This window comes from Microcaecilia unicolor, chromosome 13 (genome assembly GCF_901765095.1).
Source record: "Microcaecilia unicolor chromosome 13, aMicUni1.1, whole genome shotgun sequence".
NCBI classification, from domain to species: domain Eukaryota; kingdom Metazoa; phylum Chordata; class Amphibia; order Gymnophiona; family Siphonopidae; genus Microcaecilia; species Microcaecilia unicolor.
Window position 1 is genome coordinate 72333893 of NC_044043.1, and position 21445 is coordinate 72355337.

At 41.7% G+C, this 21445-nt stretch overlaps 1 protein-coding gene across 1 annotated transcript in view; it reads left to right on the forward strand.

Moving 5' to 3' along the window:
- The window catches only part of MMP23B (matrix metallopeptidase 23B), a 28604-nt gene extending 16459 nt beyond the window's left edge, over window positions 1-12145 (forward strand). Inside the window, exons 5-8 of the mRNA XM_030186148.1 lie at window positions 2607-2771; window positions 3415-3525; window positions 3742-3868; window positions 11497-12145. Of these exons, the coding sequence (XP_030042008.1) occupies window positions 2607-2771; window positions 3415-3525; window positions 3742-3868; window positions 11497-11671 (578 nt within the window). The 3' untranslated portion in view covers window positions 11672-12145. The remainder of the gene's footprint in view (window positions 1-2606; window positions 2772-3414; window positions 3526-3741; window positions 3869-11496) is intronic.
- The last annotated feature ends 9300 nt before the right edge of the window (window positions 12146-21445 follow it).

Consider the following 21445-nt stretch of genomic DNA (forward strand, 5'->3'; position numbering starts at 1 on the left):
AGGGAGACACTGGACAGAAGGTGGAGAGCGAGAGAAGATGTTGGTGGAAGGGACAGAGAGAAAGGGGACATGCTGGATGGAAAGAGAGTTGAGATGCTGGATAGAAGAGGGGTACAGAGAGAAAGATGAATGGAAAGAGGGGACATGGAAAAGGGCAGGGGAGAGACAAGCTGTTGGGGGGAAGGAAGGGGAGCAAGGGGGAGACCTTGGTTGGTCAGATGGAGAAACAGGAGAAATGCTGGATGAAAGGAGGGAGAGAGAGGAAAAATGCTAGAAGTAGGGCGCACTACTCATGCCTATATATATATATTAGTGCCCACCCATATTAGCTCTGGGCCCAGCCAAAATGTCAGGTCTGGCTACACCACTGGTTGGAAACAGGATACTGCTAGATGGACCATTGGTCTGACCCAGTATGGCTATTTTTACATTCTTATGATCTGAGCACTGACTAGGTTGATAGAAAGTTTGTGTACCTCACTTTCCATCAGGCTGGTGTGTTTTTGTTTTATGAATTTTATATTTGTGAAATAAAACTTGTTGGTTATTGCTACCCTGACACTCCTCTGCTTTTTTTTTTTCTCCCTACCCTTATGGTTGGATCTTATTTCTTCTTTACGTGCTTAGCAGGGTCTAGGATAAACCGTTTAAAATTCAAGATACATATTTCTCCCGATGGCGCTAAAGAATCCCAGAGGAAACAAAAGCGGTTCATTCTTACATGACCGAGTGTGCTCTAGCTTGCTGAATTGTTTTCCTTGAAATTTCCCTGCAAATGTATTATCAAATATCACTCTGTGAAATATCTCTTTTGATCCAGCACACTTGACTACCTTTACAGCTGCTAAAGTATAATATGTAAACCGCTTTGATTGTAACCACAGACAGTATATCAAATCTCACTCCCTTTCTCTTTCCTTATCTTACCCTCTCCCCTCCCCCCTCCTGTTGCCAATGAAGAGATCTCATAAGTAATCTTGACCTAGTGCTGATTGCCTGTTGTGCCTTTTTCCTGTTTTTGTTTGATTATATTTCTTACAAATGTTGGGTCTGGAGCCCTTCATATCTGTGGTCTTTAGTTGAATCAACAAAATCTTAATGATTATCCTTGGCAAATATTTTTTCAATTTTAATTTTTCCTTATTCTTGTAAGGCAAAGTTGGTCAGGTTGTCACTTGATTTGTCATAATTGAAATATCTAAAAAAAAAAAAAAAAAAAGGCAAAGCAGTAAATCTTACATCAGGTCCCAGAGCACCAATACCTCCTATTAGGGAAAAGAGAACAAACTGAACAGTTGCAGCTCTCCATGAGCTGAATCCAGGGGGAGACTGTGGAAGGATGTGAAGCCATGTACAATGATTCAGTGAAAAGTCTCATTTGCATAATTAAATGGGGTCAAAATACAGTCAGTTGTTCAATGGTAGGACCTGACTGAATCCCTCACCTCTGTCATACATGCAGAACATAGAGAGACCCTAAATTTAATACAGAATAAGGGAAAACTTGCACACAAAAACTGAAATGAAATTCCCCCAAAAGCCAGGTTTATGTGCTGTGCAATACTGGAAAAAAGAGAAACAAGTGTATTTCCACCTGTACTTCACTTAACACAATAAAAGCAAAGTGCATTTTCCAAAGCTAACATGTTCCAATCTTTAAAAAAAAATGTAATTTTCATCTAGGCATTTTATTGTTCTAATCAAGTCGTTCCTACCCTCTTTCTTCTATTTTCCTTGTGATCTTTTCTAGGGTCTCCTTTCCCTATCTTCTTTTACTGTCTTACATGGATCTCTTTAATTTTTTTTCATTTCTTTCTTCTCTGCCTCTCAACATAGTTAGATTTTACACTCCATTCTCCCTCTCTCTCACTAGCCTGAGATTCCCTCTTTTTACCTGTTACCTACCTTGCAGCTTGCCATCACCTACTCTCACCTCCTCCCTAGCCCTTCCATTATCCCCTCCATTTCCTTCTCTTTCCCAGTTTCCTACCCCCCCCCCCCCCCCCCCAATTTCCATGCTCTATACTCACTCCTGCAAAGCCATCATCAACCATTCTCTGACTCAGTCCCTCACCAGCCCCATTTCCTTCCCTGTCACTCAGACCTTCTTTGCAACCAGCCCTGTTCTCTTATGCCTTAGCTGACTTTCCATTTCTCCTCTTTCAGCTCCTCTGCAGTTCCATTTCCACATTCTCTTATCTCTTCCACAGTCCACATGGTTTTTACCAAAGGAAAATCCTGCCAAATGAATCTGATTGATTTCTTTGACTGGGTCACCAAAGAACTGGAAAAAGGACATGCGCTAGATGTAATCTACTTGGATTTCAGAAAAGCCTTTGATACGGTCCCTCACAGAAGACTCAAGATGAGAGGACTGAACTTAGGAACCAAAGTGGTGAGAAGCTTCCCTGCAACTCTAACCACTAGGTCCCTCCTCCAGCCCCATTTTCATACAAGTATGATAGGTCTCTCTCACAGCTATGTCTTATGCAGACTGATTGACAGATTAGGTTCCGTTGTCTCCTACTGGCCTACAGCCAGATCCTGTATAGTCCCCTCCTGACTGCCTAAAAAAATCTGGTCTTGATACAATTCTTTCCTCTCAGGAGTCTGGCTCACGGACCTGGTACACATTGCAGCCCATGAGATTGGACATGCCCTGGGGCTCATGCATTCACTAAACCACAATGCCCTGATGCACATCAATGCTACTTTGACAGGAAAAAAGACCATTTCACAGGATGATCTGTGGGGGATATACCGACTCTATGGTAAGAGAATATATTAATGCAAAGAATACTTGGCTTTCCCCAAGCAGTCAATGAAACAAATAGTTATCAGAATGACTTGGAGGAATATCCCTTTGCCACTGTCCAGTATATTGTATGTAATGTGTGTTTAGTACTTACTTGATGTATACTGTAAACCACCATAATAGGCACTGTTTGCTTGAAGGACAGTCCAGCAACTATCAGGAAAAAATAAACATGTGTTCCCAGGAGCCAGTACCAATTCTGGTACTAGAAAAGAGACAAAAGAGTTTCTTAATTATTCAGGAAAACTCTGCATATATTTTTTTGTTTTGTTACATTTGTACCCCGTGCTTTCCCACTCATGGCAGGCTCAATGCAGGGTTAAGTGACTTGCCCAGAGTCACAAGGAGCTGCCTGTGCCTGAAGTGGGAATGGAACTCAGTTCCTCAGTTCCCCAGGACCAAAGTCCACCACCCTAACCACTAGGCCACTCCTCCACTCCACTCCTTTACTACTTATAGTAAATAGTAATATAGTAAATGACGGCAGATAAAGCCCTGTATGGTCCCATCCAGTCTGCCCAACAAGATAAACTCATTTTACGTATGTCTTGAATAGACTCCTGGCTCCTAGATTAATTCTGTACCCTCATTCTTTGCAGGCTGCTTGGACAAACTTTTTATCTGTCCTTCGTGGGCTCGGAAGGGATTCTGTGACACACGAAGGAGATTGATGAAGAAACACTGTCCTTATAGCTGTGATTTCTGTTACGGTATTATTAGTTTTCTCATGGCTTTCAGTTGCCAACTCTATTTAGGAACTGGAATCTGCAATGAGCAACTTTTTTTTTTTTTTTTAAATCTGGATCTATGAGATATACAGAGGGCTGAATATGTTGGACACAGATTTTGTTAAGGACTTGTACATGTACTTTAAGATAAATGCAGAACTACTTTGCTGTTTGACCTCTCTTTCTTCTCACCAACAGAATTTCCCTTCCCAACCATGAAGCCAACCATTGCACCTCCCAGAACCAAAATAAAGGTAGTCCCCGAGGGCAGGAATGTCACCTTCCGGTGTGGGAAAAAGATTAGCCATAAAAAGGGCAAAGTTCAGTAAGTGAGATTTTCAACTTCTTAGCAGCCATTGTGCATTCTAATCTAGTACAATATAATGGTCTGAGGATTTCACTTCTAACAGGTGGGGAAAGCAGGCAAGTCATGGCACATGGATTTTTTTTTCAACTCTTGTGTGTTTGTGTACATGTATTTGGATCTGTCTTTATAAGCTGTTCTGACCCGGAGGGCATAGAGAGAAGTGATATGAATGGAGCGGTTCCCAAATAGTCCATTGCACTGGAAATAATAACATGATAAAATGTGGTAACATTTTACACATCAAATGTCATTGTCAATCAGATTTGAAAGAATGCATTTTAGATTTTAACCCTTGAGTGTCAGTGTCCCAAGACAACAAGTACTGTAATGCTTCCCCAGCACTAGATGCACATACAGCTTTGGACTGGCTTCTTAATGATCTTGAAAAACTATTTATACAAACAAGAAAACTCCTCCATAGCCATGGGGCCATTTATAACAATTAGTGGTTATCACGACTTTACATTTCCTCTACTGCGGGAGAAATGGAGAGTCGAGGAGCAATCCTTGATCACAGATACTGTGTCTTTAACCTTATCGCCCAAGAGATTATGATCCAGAAATCAAGCAGCAGCTAAAGAATCATGAATAGCTTCACAAATGCCAGAAGCTCATAGCCAGGTAGTTTTCTAAGCTCTAATAGCAATTGCTACTGCCTCGGACACCACCTGTCATGAATAGAATGTATAAGATGAAAACCTCATTATTCTCATTCTTGAAGTAAAAGATTCTGAGTAAATTTCTCTTTGGAAATATTATTTCCCAAAGGGATAACAACCAGTAAAAGTCTGATGGCAATGTGTTATTAAAAGCTGAAGAGCTGTGATGCTGGAGTTTCGCATTGTGGCTTGAAAAACTTCCTTGCCAACTGCATCCAGTCTTTTGCTTATTCAGTGGAGTGACCATACTTGCTATTGAGACTTTGGTTTTCTTAAAGGATGCCTCAGCTTCTACAGATTGACATGGTAGTTGAGGGTTATCACAGCCAGGGGAAGGTTGGACCTTTAACTATAAGTCCAAATGCTTTGAGACCAGTTGAGTATAACTAGATTTTGCTAGATCTTCATTTGACGTTCAGGGAAAACCTGGTGAAGTGGTAAAGCTACTGCTTCCCCAGGGCCATTGGCAGATCTTAGAATAGAAATAATCTTGTTCTTGTGAGCCTCTACATCCATGAGCAAAAGAGTCTGGCAAAGCTTATTATGATTTTGGGGTAGGAAAGACCTGCATAAGGGACTTCAGGATTAGAACCCATAGGGAAAACCAGTGTTGGTGACACTGGCCCAATACCAATTACCCTCATCTGGGTCACGGTATGGTGGATGTTATATGGTGAATCTTTTAAATCAAAATAAGACAATACCACTACGTTTGAAACAAATACAATTTTACCAATCATTTAACAGTTGCTATTCATCTTATGTGAGGAGGAAAAAAGCCTCTGTATTCCCGTTTCAGTACATACTTGTGTCTGTTAAACCGGGATGGAATCTTCATAGGCTAAAAAAACCTCCTCATAACTTTAATCAACAAAACAGCAATCACATCACATTTGACGAACACTTATCTTTAGTGCCGCCCATGCAGTTGCAAGTTAGCTTCACTCTGATACGCCCGACGGGGTCCCGTTTCGCCGTCACAGGCTTTCTCAAGGGAAACACGTCATACTGCGATGTGAATCTACAAATAAAAGTATGAATTAGCCCCTGCTCTGCCACACTCCTACACTTGATAACGATTTATACTCCTTCCTCTGACCTGCTTACTAAGCTCTGCAGTGCTCATTCTCAGAACAACACTGCCACTAAAATGGCGCCTTAAAACTGCTTTACTGTGATGTCACTATTATGTGATTGGCTGGCACATTGTCTAAAAAACTCAACAACCGAATCTTAAAGGGCCCATGTTATAAAAACGTGGCCAATTGGGCTCGAGAGACTTGAGTCTAAAGATCCACCGTTGTTCTGCTTGTAAGAGATGTTTAGCTCTGTTTTGTTGATTAAAGTTATGAGGAGGTTAATATGGTGAATCTTAGCCAAGGTCTGAATCAGATGAGTGATAAATTGAGAGGTTTGCAGCTAAAAGTATCAGTTGCTGGACTGGTAGTGTGTTCTGAATTACACTCATACTTTGCAAGAGCTTACCGATTAGTTGCAGTCATAAGTGCTCTTGTCTGGAAGCTAAGAGGTTAGGAGGGACAAGGAACATTGGATTATCACGCTGAGCATGCATTCCTAGAGAACTACTCTTAGTGTTTGTGAACTTGGGAGATAGAATAGTGCTCTGTGTCTTTAAGAGATTTTTTGGTTTTGCTCATGGAGACCTTTGCTAGCAGGATTCATTTCACATTTCACCTTTATTTGATATACCACCAACCAGACAGGGGAAAGGTGTAATGTTGATGGCTAGACGAGTAAATGACGGCTCCGCTGCCCCCTCTCTTGTGAAGGCAATTAGAAAACAAGTACTGATATCCAGGGGAGCAGGCCTGGTTTAAGTCAAGTTTCAGTAAGACAAAACATTAGCTAACTAGTTGGGAAGCTTTAAGATCATCAAATTGGTGAGTTTTTGGACACAGAGAGCAAACCTTTTAATAGTAAGATCATCAGAGAAGGCACCATGGTACAGGAAAACAGGTGTAGCAGTAATTTTTGTGGGAGAGACTACAAAACTGAGGAGCTTACCTGCTGAAGCTTAGGGGCAACATGGAATACATGGATTCGATCGGCCCCATAATACTGGTATCTGAGTTGGTGGAACATCAATAGTGCCCAGAGCAAGGAAACAAAGGAATGACACTTAAAAAAAGTGTAAAATACATGGCAGCCTCAGGAACAGTGGCATAGCCAAGGGTGGGCCTGGGTGGGCCTAGGCCCATCCACTTTGAGTTCAGGTCCACTCAGTTGCAGCACACCTATGATGTGGCTAACAGGGATACTCAAGCCCCACCAGCCGAAAACTCCCAACAACTGTCCCTCCTGCATATCTTTTAAATAGCAGATCTTCACCTGCAGTGAGCAGCGACTGATACTGCTTTTACAAGCCCCACAGCCTTCCCTCTGATGTATTCCCGCCTATGCAGAAACAAGAATTTGCATCAGAGATAAGGCTGTGGGGCCAGCATGAGCAGTGTGTATTAGTTGCTGCTGGTGAAAATCTGCTATTTAAAAGGTATGTGGGGGAGGGGGGATATTTGAGAGACCATATGGCATGCAGGTGAGAGAGGGAGAGACCAAATCACTTGTGAGACAAGGCAGAGTTCTTCTGCCCACCCATCTTGAGCCCAGGCCCACCCAAAATTGGGTGTCTGGCTACGCCCCTGCTCAGGAAGAAAACCAAGGAGCATGACATTCTTTTTAGCATAGCATCAGAGAAAAAGATAAAATTATATAGAACATCACTTATGGCACTTCTTGGGGTGAGATGATTGGTGTGGCTTAGTCGCTGAATGGAAAGTAACTTAGAACTAGCTAGCTCACTATGTGAGGAGTCATAATCTCCAAAGGACTTGTGTTTACAAGAAGTTCCTTTTGGTTTTATTTCCCTTCTATTTCTTTACTAACCTGCAATTACCATCTATCTATCTACTTATCATTTCTATAGCGCTACAAGGCATACGCAGCGCTGTACACCATACACAAAAGACAGTCCCTGCTCAAAGAGCTTACAATCTAGATAAGACAGGTAAACAGACAAAACAGGTAAGGGAATACAAACAGAACAGTTAAGGGTAAGGGAATACAGACAGAACAGTTAAGGGTAAGGGAATAAAGAGGTGAGGATAAAGGACAGGGAAAGTGAGTTAGGAGTCAAAAGCAGTGGTAAAGAGGTGGGGTTTGAGTTTGGACTTGAAAACGGCTAAAGACGGGGCTCTTGAAGTCTATTCCAGGCGTGAGGTGCAGTGAGACAAAAGGAACGGAGTCTTGAATTAGCAGTAGAGGAGAAAGGGACAGATAGGAGAGATTTATCTACAGAACAGAGTACTCGAGGGGGGAAGTAGGGAGAGGTACTGGGGAGCGGCAAAGTGAATGCACTTATAGGTTAATAGGAGAAGTTTGAATTGAATACGGAAACGGATAGGGAGCCAGTGAAGTGACTTAAGGAGAGGGCTAATGTGGGGGCGGGCCTAGGCCAGAGGAGAGACGTCATGAAAACTCGGCGACAAACAGATCTTCTTCGTGCCTGTGCAGCGCCTTCAGAGGTGAGAGGCGCTGCGTGGGCCCGGTAATGCGGAGGGGGGTCCTGATGGAGGGGGGAGCAGCGGGGATGGGGCATGGGGTGGAGGATGACGGGAGGCAGAGCTTTGGCAGAGAAGAGAGAGAGAGGAACAGGAAGGGAGGGGGACCGGGGCTGCTAAAATTAAGATTTTTCGTGCAGGGGGAAGCGGCCGGGGGGGGGGGGGGCAAGGCTGTCCATGCAGGACATTCCTGACGAGCACCCTTGCCCCCTCCCGATCTATTTCGATTTTTGTTTTACTTTCTTCTAGTGCAGGGGGAAGCGGGGCGCCACGTGTTTGTGTTGTGGGGTTTTTTTGTTGTTGTTGTTTTGGCGTTTGTGGCATGCTTTAGGGGCCGATTACCGACGGGGATTACGAATGTTTAATACATTGTACTTTTCAATACCGCATCGAACGTGTGCGACTTGTTTTTTTGGTGCATTCTACGTTTTTTTTCAAATTTGTTAGGACTTTTACGTATTACTTAAGTCTTTTTAAATAATTATCTAAAGCTTGACATAATCAATTAGTGTGCCTGCATTCCCCCCAGTGTACAGAAAAAGCTCCATATAAAAAGGACAGGCTTGAGTCAGTCCTGATTTCATTTACCTGCATCGATGAAGTTACTTGTAGCATTACTTGCATAAATTGGTACAATAAAAGAATTCCAGGGACAAATTTGTTTGTGCTACTGTTTTGCTCACTTCTTCTGAAGAAGCAATTTCTAGTTCAGGGGTAGGCAACCTAGGTCCTTGAGGGCCACAACCCAGTTAGATGTTCAGGATTTTCACAATGAATATGCATGAGATCTATTTGCATGCACTGCCTCCATTGTATGTATATATATATATATATTTTTTTGTTACATTTGTACCCTGCGCTTTCCCACTCATGGCAGGCTCAATGCAGCTTACATGTGGCATTGGAGGGTTAAGTGACTTGCCCAGAGTCACAAGGAGCTGCCTGTGCCTAGCCCTTGCAGATCATCAATGTGGCCGCGCAGGCTTCTGCTTCTGTGAGTCTGACGTCCTGCACATACGTGCAGGACGTCAGACTCACAGAAACAGAAGCCTGCGCAGCCTTCCATATGGAATGTTGCTAGTGGAATAGCAACATTCCATGTAGAATCTCCAATAGTAGCAACATTCCATGTAGAATGTCCAATAGTATCTATTTTATTTTTGTTACATTTGTACCCTGCGCTTTCCCACTCATGGCAGGCTCAATGCAGCTTACATGTGGCAATGGAGGGTTAAGTGACTTGCCCAGAGTCACAAGGAGCTGCCTGTGCCTAGCCCTTGCAGATCATCAATGTGGCCGCGCAGGCTTCCATATGGAATGTTGCTAGTGGAATAGCAACATTCCATGTAGAATCTCCAATAGTAGCAACATTCCATGTAGAATCTCCAATAGTATCTATTTTATTTTTGTTACATTTGTACCCTGTGCTTTCCCACTCAATGCGGCTTACCTGGGGCAATGGAGGGTTAAGTGACTGGCCCAGAGTCACAAGGAGCTGCCTGTGCCTGAAGTGGGAATCGAACTCAGTTCCTCAGTTCCCCAGGACCAAAGTCCACCACCCTAACCACTAGGCCACTCCTCCACTCTTACATATTCAGTGGGGATGCCTGAAAACCAAAGTGGGTTGCAGCCCTGGAGGAGTGAGGTTGCCCACCTCTGAGCTAGACTGACCAATCATGACTGCAGTTCTGATACTTGTGGCCAGGGTGTGCAATTGAAGCACAGTAAGGCTTTTGACCCTACATGAACTTGCACTGCTCGAAGTGCTGGCAGAAAGAAATGTGTACCCTTGTGAATGAAATCACTTTTAAACACACAGTGTCCTTGGGTATGTACACTGTAAATAGCCATCTGTGAGAAAGAGGTCACAGCTAGAGAATGACATGGGGACAGGGACCTGCAGGGATGGGGACAGAGCCTGTGGGGAGGGGGACAAACTTTGTCCCTGTGTCATTATCTACTTTGAAGCCTGTTAATGAACTGGACTGTTATTTATGTTTGATTGATGCAGACAATATTTTGATTATTTGGGAAAACAAGCAAACAGGCTGGCCACAGCTAGCAAAATTTGCATGGGAGATCCTGTATATCCTCCAACCAGCATATCTTCTAAGAAGACATCTTCAATTGCAGAAAGGACTGTGGAAGACAGGAGAGCTATATTGAATCTTGAGATTGTTGATGACTTATGAATTTTTTAATCTGTGGATGAATAAGAACAGTGCTTCATAGGGCTTATTTGTTCCCTTTAGGGCATATAGAACAGGTTGTATTTTGTACCCCTAGACATTTTCACAGGGTGGATTAGGGTTCCTTGGGGCAGTAGTAGTCATCTATTGTTGGGATTAGGAGGGTAGTGGGGGGTTATTATAAATGCTCATTATTATTGTTTTCTATTTGTAATTTATACACAATAGCTGAAGAGCATATTGCTCCTTTTTATATTTTATTATAATATAAACATAAATGTTTGAGGCTTCTGCAGATGAGGCAGAACCCACAGAGAAGGGGACAGAACCAGCGGGGGTGGGGACAAAGACAGAACCCACGGGGACAAACTTTGTCCCTGTGCCATTCTCTAATCATAGCACCCTATTCACACCAGATCTTTAAAAGTTATGTCACTTATTCTGACACCAACCATGATAAATCACACAGCATGCAAGCTTACCACCCCCTCATTCTACACATAATTCTTCCATTGCTTACAGATCAGATGTTCCCATTGCTGTGGATATGATTTCTATTTATAAATGTAAAAATATACCTGATAGGAATGGTCACCTTCATGTAAGAAGATGGGCACAAGACCTCTATTTTACTTTCTTTACACATGAACTGTATGATTGATCAACCTTCATTAAAATTATCAAGTTCTTATAGCTTAGATCTTACATTACTCTAGTAGTATATGCCAGTGGAAGCTTCCAAGTTCAGAGAAAAGATTAAAAACAATTATATCATTCTACTTAAGGGTTGAAATGTGTGGCCTGGCATTTTCTTCAGAGCAAAACCCACAAAAGTCTGTCTAAGACTCTACAACATTAATGACAAACTCCAGTTCTCAAAGGCTACAGTCAGATCCGGTTTTCAAGATACCCATAATATCCTTAATTATATTTGCATATATGGTTGTTGTAACAATCTGATTGGTTTGGATTATTTGGCTATGCTGAAAAGAATACCCATCTGCAGTTCTTGAGAACTGGGGTTAGTCATCACTTTATAATATATCAAGTGAGTCTTTTTTTTTGTACACAGTGAAGGGAAGGTCAGGCCCTTAACTTCAGGCAAGAATGTCTCATCCATGCTTATTGCGTTGATCTAATCTTGCTCTCTGGTCTTGCAGCTGGTATAAAGACAAAGAGCTCCTAGAATATTCCTACCCAGGCTACCTCTCCTTAAATGATGATCACATGAGCATTATTGCCAATGCCATTAATGAGGGGTTCTACACCTGCCTGGTGAAGAGAAGAGATCAAATTCTCACCACCTATTCCTGGAGAATAAAAGTTAAAGCATGACCTAGAACTTGACTTCCTTTTCAATTTCAACAGCCACACAGAATGCCGTGTGTTTCAGCTGTCAACCTCCAGCTGCAGCAGTGGTTAAATTCATATAGCAGCTGCCGACCTTGCTGAAGGAGACAATCAGGGAATCTGGGAGTTTGCCAAAGCATCAAAGATATTATATAAAGTATTGCTTTCTATGCCACAGCGTCAGAATTAAATATCAAAGGACAAAGCAGGAGACTCCACTTTCTTTTCATGAATTTTAGATCGTCATCAAACACAACTCTAAAGCATCAATTAAAGATGTGATACTGAACTTCTGTTTTGAAGAACTGCAAAATGCATTCACTGACAATCTGAGTGCACAGCATCAGATGACTGGTTATCTAACCCCATTTTTTAAAAAGTGCTCTTGCCTGTAGAGAGGCCACAGGTATGGGGTGTGCAAAGCTTTTTATTCTGTTGCAGAAAAGCGAGGCATGGAGCGGTGTAAGATCATAAATGAGGAAGTGTGTGTGTGTGAGGGGGGGGGGGGTGGAATAAGGAAAGCTAAGATACTACAAGCTTAATGAAATGGCATTTTACCTGCAAGGCCCAAGATCTTATTCCAGTTGACAGGTATGACATCATCATGACCCTGCTGTTCTCCCACTATGTTCCACTGGGCTTTTTGTCTATATCACTAAAAATAAGATGAAAGGCTCGAACTCTCAAATATCATGGGGTGCAGAGCTGTGGGCAGTCTCAGTACTGGAAGATCAGGAGCTATAGCAGGCGGGTGTATTGCCAGAACTATATGTAAAGGTTTCACAGTGAGGCATATTTTCAAAGCACTTTGGGAGGCTAAGTTCCATAGGTTTCTATGGAACTTTGGGAGGCTAAGTGCTTTGAAAATATGTCTCAGTGTCTGGCAAAAACCATTTTTTTTTCCAAATAACACCAAAATAAATGTACTACTATTAAAAAATGATTACTAGTATTGATAGGTGTTACTGCAAGATGCAGTAAAAACAGGATGATCCCTGTATTTTTAAAATGACATTTAGGAAGTGAAGCAAAAGAGTAAAGTGGGCCGCAGATGCAACAAGGTGGAGCCAAACATTAGAGGAAGCCAATTTTAATAAATGACCTGACACGGCCTGTGTTTCAGCAAGTGCCTGTGTCAGGGGTCTATAGACACAAAAATACACAAATATGTTAAAACAATTTAAAATAAACTGACAAATTAGAAATTGAACAAAATCTACTGTGACATCAAATATAAACACCAAAGTTGTATGTTCCTGTGGGAAACCAATTCTGCCTATCCACTGCTAGCATCATTGCATTGGCTTCCTGTCAAATTCTGGGCCTGGTTTAAAATTCTGTGCATTACTCATGTAATATTTTCCTAAAATTCCCTCCACTTTGGTTAGGTTTAACACAATCAGTAATCCAACAGTGGAAGTCAGTAAACATGTGAATGTTCTTTAAACAATGTTGACCTTAGAGATACAATGCTTGTGCTCTAGCATGAACGTTCGAGACATCTGAACAGCACAGTAGATCTTGCAGGGGCAACGGGTTATCTCCATGATACCCTACTGTACAGCAATGAATACCTTGGTCCAGCCTGTGGGTTAGTGAACTCAGAAAGCACTTTCACCACATGATAACTGACATCGCCAATTATTACTGTGTTTCTACATCTGTTATCTTTTCACAATCTGGTTTATTATTTTCATTGGATGGGGAGTAGAAACCTCCATTGCTGTATTCCTCCCCACTAAGATTTGTTTCCAATTTAGATAAAATAAAAAAGACACTCCTAGTGTTTGCTCAAAATCACATATTTTATTCTTAAAAGTAGGGGGGGGGGGGAACCTAAGAAAAGCCATACTGGGTCAGACCAATGGTCCATCCAGCTCTGTATCCTGTTTCCAAACGTGGCCAATCCAGGTCACAAGTACCTGGCAGAAACCCAAATAGTAAAAAGATTCCAAGCTACCAATCCCAGGGCAAACAGCGGCTTCCCCATGTCTGTCTCAATAGCAGCCTATGGACTTTTCCTCCAGGAATTTGTCCAAACCTTTTTTAAACCCAGATACACTAACCTCTGTTACCACATCCTCCGGCAAAGAGTTCCAGAGCTTAACAATTCTTGAGTAAAAAAAATATTTCCTCTTATTTGTTTTAAAAGTATTTCCATATAACTTCCTTGAGCGTCCCCTAGTCTTTGTACTTTTGGAATGAGTAAAAAAATTGATTTACTTCTACTCATTCTACACCACTCAGGATTTTCTAGACCTCAATGATATCTCCCCTCATCTGTCACTTTTCCAAGCTGAAGAGCCCTAACCTCTTTAGCCTTTCCTCATATGAGAGAAGTTCCAGACCCTTTATCATTTTGGTCACTTCTTTAAACCTTTTCTAATTTTGCTATATCTTTTTTGAGATATGGTGACCAGAACTGAACGCAATACTCAAGGTGCAGACACACCATGGAGTGATACAAGGGCATTATAGTATTTTTGGTCTTATTCACCATCCCTTTCCTAATAATTCCTAGCATCCTGTTTGCTTTTTTGGTCATCACCAAACACGGAGCAAAAGATTTCAGCGTATTACTTACACCACCACCCAGATCCTTTTCTTGAATGTTGACCCCCAAAGGTGGACCCTAGCATCAGGTAACTATGATTCAGATTGTTCATTTCAAAGTGCATCACCTTGCATTTGTCCACATTAAATTTCATCTGCCATTTTGATGCTCAGTCTTCCAATTTCCTAAGGTCTTCCTACAATATTTCACAGTCCGCAACTGTTTTAACAAACTTGAATAGTTTTGTATTATCTGCAAATTTAACCACCTCACTCGTTGTTCCGATTTCCATATCATTTATAAATGTTAAATAGCACCAGTCCCAGTACTGATCCCTCAGGCACTCCACTGTTCACCCTCTGTTTTCTGTCGAGTAACCAATTCCTAATCCACACCAGAACCTTGCCTCCTATCCCATGACTATTTAATTTTCTCAGGAGTCTCTCATGAGGAACTTTATCAAAAGCTTTCTGAAAATCTAAATACACTACATCAACAGGCTCACCTTTATTCACGTCTTCAAAGAAATGAAGCAGATTGGTGAAGCAAGACTTCCCTTGGCTGAACCCATGCTGACTTTGTCCCATTAAATCATGTTTGTCTACATGTTCTGTAATTTTATTCTTTATAACAGTCTCCACTATTTTGCCCGGCACCAGCGTCAGGCTTACTGGTCTATAATTTCTCGGACCTCCCCTAGAACTTTTTAAATATCGGGTGTCACCCTCCAATCTTCAGGTGCCACGGACGATTTTAGCGACAGATTACATATTACTAAAAGCAGATTAGCAATTTCATGCTTAAGTTCCAAGAATACCCTTGGATGCATGCCATCTGGTCCAGGTGATTTACTACTCTTTGTCAATTTGACTCTGTACATCTTCCAGTTTTACCGAAATTTCTTTCAGTTCTTCTGCATCATCACCCTTGAAAACCATTTCCAGTACAGGCAGATTTCTTACATCTTCTTCCGCAAAGTCAGAAGCAAAGAATTCATTCAATTTCTCCAATATGGCCTTGTCTTCCTTGAGAGCCCCTTTTGCTCCTTTGTGATCTAACAGTCCCACAGATTCCCTTGCAGGCTTTCTGCTTCTGATGTACCTGAAAAAGTTGGTACTGTGAGTTTTAGCCTCTGCGGCAAGTTTCTCCTCATAGTCTCTTTCAGCCTTCTTTATTAATGATTTGCATCTAACTTGCCAGTGCTTATGTTGCTTCTTATTTTCTTCATTTGGGTCCTTTTCTCATTCTTTGAAGGACAATCTTTTGCATATATGTTTTCAATATTGTGAGAAACTTAATTGATGGTACCCTCTATTGTTACTCACAATATTGAAGATGTATATACAGCTAAAAAAAAAAAACTCCTGCAGCAGGCCTATGGCTGAAACACAGTTACTGTGTCAAGTCTTTGAGCAATAAATTGGTTTCATATTCAAGATTACCGCCCTGGACTCTTGAGTTCCTGGTCGCTTTCCCGCTGTTTCTTCACTGCATCTGATCCTCTGTGGGTTTTCAGCGTTCTTCTATCTAGGTGGAATTTCATTGAACTTCATCACAATATTGAAGACATATATGTTTCTTTGCTGCATATTCATGAAGATATGCAGGAAGCGCTATAGTATCATGACATACAACTTTGGTATTTATATTTGATGTCAATGTATTTTGTTTCATTTTTAATTTGTGTGTCAATCTTTTTGAATAATTTTTAACATAGGTATGTACTTTTATGTATATAGACCCCCATGATGCAGGAAGTTGCCGAAACACGGGCCTTGTCGGGTCCTTTAATAAAACTGGCTTCCTCCAATATTTGGTTCCATGTTGTTGTTCCATTTATGGCCCACTTCACTGTTTTGCTTCATATTTGGTTTGTGTTGCTTTCCTCTGTGCTGCACCATCATTCAGGAAGTGACCATTAAGATCCGTTTTAGCAAAATGGCATTTAGCAAGAGAGAGATAAAGTTGTGATTAAATTTTTGTGACAAAATAAAGGATATGGTGCAAAGCAGTTTTTAAGGGAGTTTCCTAATAAAGGTTGGACTAAAGTATTTTCAAAGGTCATACTAAATGTTTAAAAACAATTTTGAAACTATGTAAGGGGTCCCGTTTCTTCCAGGGTTTGCTATAGAGTAGGTGTTTTTAACCTTTTTGTGCCATGAAGGGTAGTGCTTTGTACTGGTAATGTTTTTTCAAGAACTGGAAATCTAAAAAATTGTTTGTGCTTTGGGTATATGCATGTACACAATGTTTAGATCAAGAGACACTAGACAACAGTCTTTCTGTTAGGCAAAATAGTAGCTAACAAATAATCCTTCATATTTGTTTAGGCCTTGGAGGTCTTATGTTCACAGGCCCTCTAAAAATCTATGGGGTCCACCAGGTTAAGCAACACTGCTGTAGAGAAAGAATGAGGTTTAATAACTAGTAAGGTTCCAGTACTGAGACAACAGAGGGTGAAGCCCATGAAGGACAAAGAAAAGTACCTGTATCTAAGATGTAAACCGCATTGGTTGCAATACAGAAAGGCAATATATGAAATACATGACGCAGGAAAAACTGAATGTGGACTTCTTCATCATGTCTAACTGGTGCCATGAGTCTCAGCCTTTGACAAATTAACTTCTATCCCTCTCCAAAAAAGAATTAAGAATACTTACAAGACAGTCACTTACCACAAATAAAATCAGCTCTCGGCTCAGTCTTTTGCTAGTGATATTGTTACCAGGTTATATGCAGAGAATTCCTACAGGAAAATGAAGTTATGTACTTTTAACAGATGTTCTCCGTACATAGCAGGATCAAAACAGCCACAATAATAGGTGATGTCATCAGGACAGTGCTAGTTGAATTAGCTTTCCAAAGGACCTGGAAAGTTTTCTGAAGCTGTGCAGGACTGTAATAGTCAGTCCATTTTCAAGCATGTGTCAATGCAGGAAGGACGGTGAGGGAGATGTGTGGCTGTTTAATCCTGCTGTCCATGGAGAACACCTGCTACATGTATGCAACTTCGTTTTCTCTATGGACAGCAAGAATAATAGAGACTCCCTAGCTAAGGAATGCAGAAAATATTTTAACAACCTAAAAAGGTCTTCATCCCAAGGCATCATAGAGGTGGAGGTTTGTTGAAGCATTAGAAAAATCTTTCAGATCTGACTGACCAAAGTCACTGTTCAAGGAGGATAGATGATCAATATAGTAATGCTTAGTAAAAGTATCTAGGGAAGACCAAGTAGCTGCCCTAGAGATGTCCTCTGCTGACACTCTTTAAAAGGTGTGCTTTTGAAACTGCTGCTTCCCTAGGCTGGTGAGAAGAAACTGTCTCTGATGTTTGTAAATTTATTTTTTTGATAACGGAAGTTTATGCAGTTTGAAATTCATACTGACATACACTTCTGTCAAAAGATAAGACGACCCATGCTTTGTTCACTGTAAATAGATTTTCAACACTCACACTCTAAACTTCTAAAGTATGGCATTTTCTATGAAGATCATCCCCATAAGATGACTTGCACAAAACTGGAAGTACTATGGTTTCATTGATATGAAAGTCCGATACCAGGAACTTTGGATGTGTCTTGAGAAGCACCCTGCTCTCTAGAATCTGCTTATACAGGTAGTAATACACCGACGTATGGAGCTCACTGATCCTGTGAGCTGTGATGGCTACCAAGAACAAAATGTTTTCCGTGCAAGAAATTTAGGTGAAGAGTCTCCTAACAGTTCAAAGAGAGCTTCTATTAGGTGCTGCAGAATTAAGATCCCAAAACTGGAACCGAGTTTTTGATTGGTGGTTTAAGTTCATTAGACCTTGCATAAATCATCTTATAAGGGGATGATTGGTTTCCTGGTTATGTAAGTTCATTAATCAAATTGTTTCAAATTCCATGCAGACAACACTAGAGAACAAAGATGTGGATGGACTACTCTACCTTCTGCTTGTATCAGTAGATCTATCGAGTGAGGAAGCATGATTGGTAGCTGTTCAGCCATGTACTTCAGAAATGGTAACCAGATCTGCATTGGTCAATAAGGAACAATGAATGTGATGTAGCTTGAATCCGGTCTCTGTTTCTGAATCATTTTGGAAATGAGCAAATCGGGAGAAAAACACCTCCCCAGGAGATCTCAAATGTTGACTCAAGTGTCTAGAACACTGCTTGTCCTGATCAGATGCAAATGGATCTATCTGTGATGTTCCCCACATCTTGAAGATGTCCTAAGCTACAGGCCATTGAGAGATCACTCGTGAGGTTCTAGCTGACGATTGAGTTTCTCCACAAGTTGATTCTGTTCTCCTGGTAGATAGGAGGCTACCAGAAAAGTGTGCATAGCCAAGGCCAAATTCAATTTCCATTATTATATACTAGTAAAAAAGGCCCATTTCTGGAGCAAATGAAACGGGCGCTAGCAAGGTTTTCCTCCCCAACCCCCCCCCCCCCACCCCTTCGTCGTTGTGAACCCACTGACGCCATTGCTCCGCACCTCATCAACGCACCTTCATCACCTTCTTCGTTCTGAAGCCACTGACGCCATTGCTCCGCCCTCGACGTCATCACGTTTGACGCGAGGGCGGGGCCCAGAGACTTGGTGATTTCGGTGGCTTCACCACCACGAACCCTTCATGAAGGAAGTGACGTCAGTGGCTTGGCTTCAGTGACGTCAGTGTCTTCAGAATGTTGAGGGTGAGTTTTATTATATAGATGATTCTCAAAGATGTCTGGAGCTTGTTCCACCCTGCTTGTTGAGTGGAGTAGCCGCCTAATGCTTACAGCAGTGGTCTAAGAACCAGAGGACTCTAGTTCAAATCTCGCTGTAGCTCCTTGTGATGTCGGACAGTTATTAACCCTCCAGTTAAACAAAACCTCATATTGTAAGTCCTCCAAGGACAAATAAATACCTACTGTTCCTGAATATAAACTGCTTCAATAGCTTTCAGGTGGGTATATAAGAAATTAAGTAAATAAAGCATTGCTATTTGATTGCCTGTTCAGATATGTGGATTAAATTGGATAGGTAGTTTGGGAGTGCCTGTACCATTTTCAGCTATGTGTCTTTTGTTAGACAAATATGAGTTATTTCTATTGCAGGGCAGGGGTGTCTGTGCATTTATTCGCAAGGCAGCTTTATTGGGGGTTTAAAAAAATCAATCATGAAGGTTTGGACGTTTTCAGATTTCTCTTTTTGGGGTAGGAGGAGTCAATTACACCATACCATACGACGATGGGTAGGTGTATCTCTTAAAAGGAAGAAACTTGTCCTATCAATCTGGGACCCTTATATTTCCTCTCTCGGTACTAAGGCTTGAAGTTTCATTTTGAATACGTTGTGATTTTGAGTGGAACCAGGATGTAGGTGTTCCTCGGTTGGGTGAAGATCTCCTTTTCTCCCCCCTCCCCTTTTTTTGGAGGGGGGAGGGGGTTGGGTCTGAGGCATGTATTTGAGGGCTATTGCTGTTGTGGGGAAGGCTATAAGGCACAAGATCTTTCTCAATTGTTCTTGTAGGGAGGTTTCAAGCCCTGTATTGTGTTTTCTTGTTTCACTGAATGGATGTATTATATTGTTGAGAAAATCAATAAACATGTGTTTAAATATATTGGACTGGTAGGTGCAAACTCTCAAATGGCTAAGTTTCAGCTGATTTATGTGGAGACTTTTCTGCAACAATCCAAGCTCTCCAGCTAGTTTTGGAGGCAAATGGTTATGGTTATGTATAATTTCAATTTCTCTGCTTCCATTGTATTGCTTCACATTTTGAATTTACTTTGTTTATTCCATGAGTATTTCTCCTGTTCTTTGTTTAGTTAACTGCTTATAACTACAAGGAATTAGTGGTCTACAAGACTTTTTGTTATGTTATCTGTGGTCGTCACTTGAGATCAAGGTGCATGCATATACCTCCCTTTGAGAAGATTGGCAGGGTTGGCCTGCACTGGACACTCTGAAAAAGTTGGAAAGTGGTTTCAGACAGGCAGAAACTTTCATGCTGCCTCAGAAAGCTTCCCAGAGCTCTCTAATCCTTTGGGAAACTAATTCCGATTGGCACTGTCCTGATGCCACCCATTATTGAGGCTGTTCAGATCCTTGCTGTCCATGGAGAAAAAGTCTAATACTTAAGTCATATTCACAATCTACAGGGCTATAACCTGAAAGGTGTAAGATTCAGTGATCATCAAATCAGGCAAATCTGCTTCTGCTACATGTTAACAAATCAAATCAATGCATTTCATAGTTAAATATGCCTTTTCTGAGGTTACAACAGGGCATTTCTTTTCTCATGCTTGCACTGTAATGAACTTTAAGGAATGCAGAGAGACAAATATATTTTGTACTTACGACTGTGTATCTGGTGTAGCACTATAGAAATGGATTAGTAGTGCTGCTTCTGTGCATGCCTGGAATGAGGTAACGGTGCTGTATGACACTAGTCTGTAATTTGTATTTAGTGTGAGCAGCAATACTTGCTATTCACAGAGGCAGCAGTTGGTGAATCATATTGAAACCCTGCAGCCAGGGTTGCCAGGTGGAAAATCTTTTTCCCACCCAAACCAGCCTAAATCCAGCCCAAAACCCGCCCAAACTCAAACCCCGCGTCATCACCCCGCCCCCGCCGTCATCGGCCCCGCCCAGAACGTCACTAACCCCGCCCAAAACGTTACTAACCCCGCCCCCCGCGGCCAAAAAAACCCGCCAAAAAACAAAAAAGAAGCCCAAAAAACCGCAACCCGCCGCGGGCAAAAATTTCCCGCGGCAGGTCGCGGAAAACCACCCAATTGGGCGGTAAAACCGTCCACCTGGCAACACTGCCTGCAGCTTGACTGGCTGAGGGCTCTGTCAGTTACACATGTCAGCTTGGCATCCCTCTTCCGCTCCACAAGATGGCAGTTGGATGATGAATTAATAAACACGCTGCTGCCTTCCACCCTCCTGCCCCACCCCCGTTTTTTTTTCTAAATAAGACAACTCCCCCACTTTGGCAGTACCAACTACATGCAGTTAACATCTCTGTGGATCCATGTTCTCTATACAACCTTTCTTCTAACTGTGCCACAACTGCATTATGCTTATCTAATCATATTCATTTGTATCTGAAGCTTTTCAATAAAGTTCTAGCAAAAAAAAAAAAAAAAAAAAAAAAGAAGATTTGAGTCCCTTTATCTCAGTTCTCATCCCAACTCTGCCACCGAGGGACCCATGAGTAGATT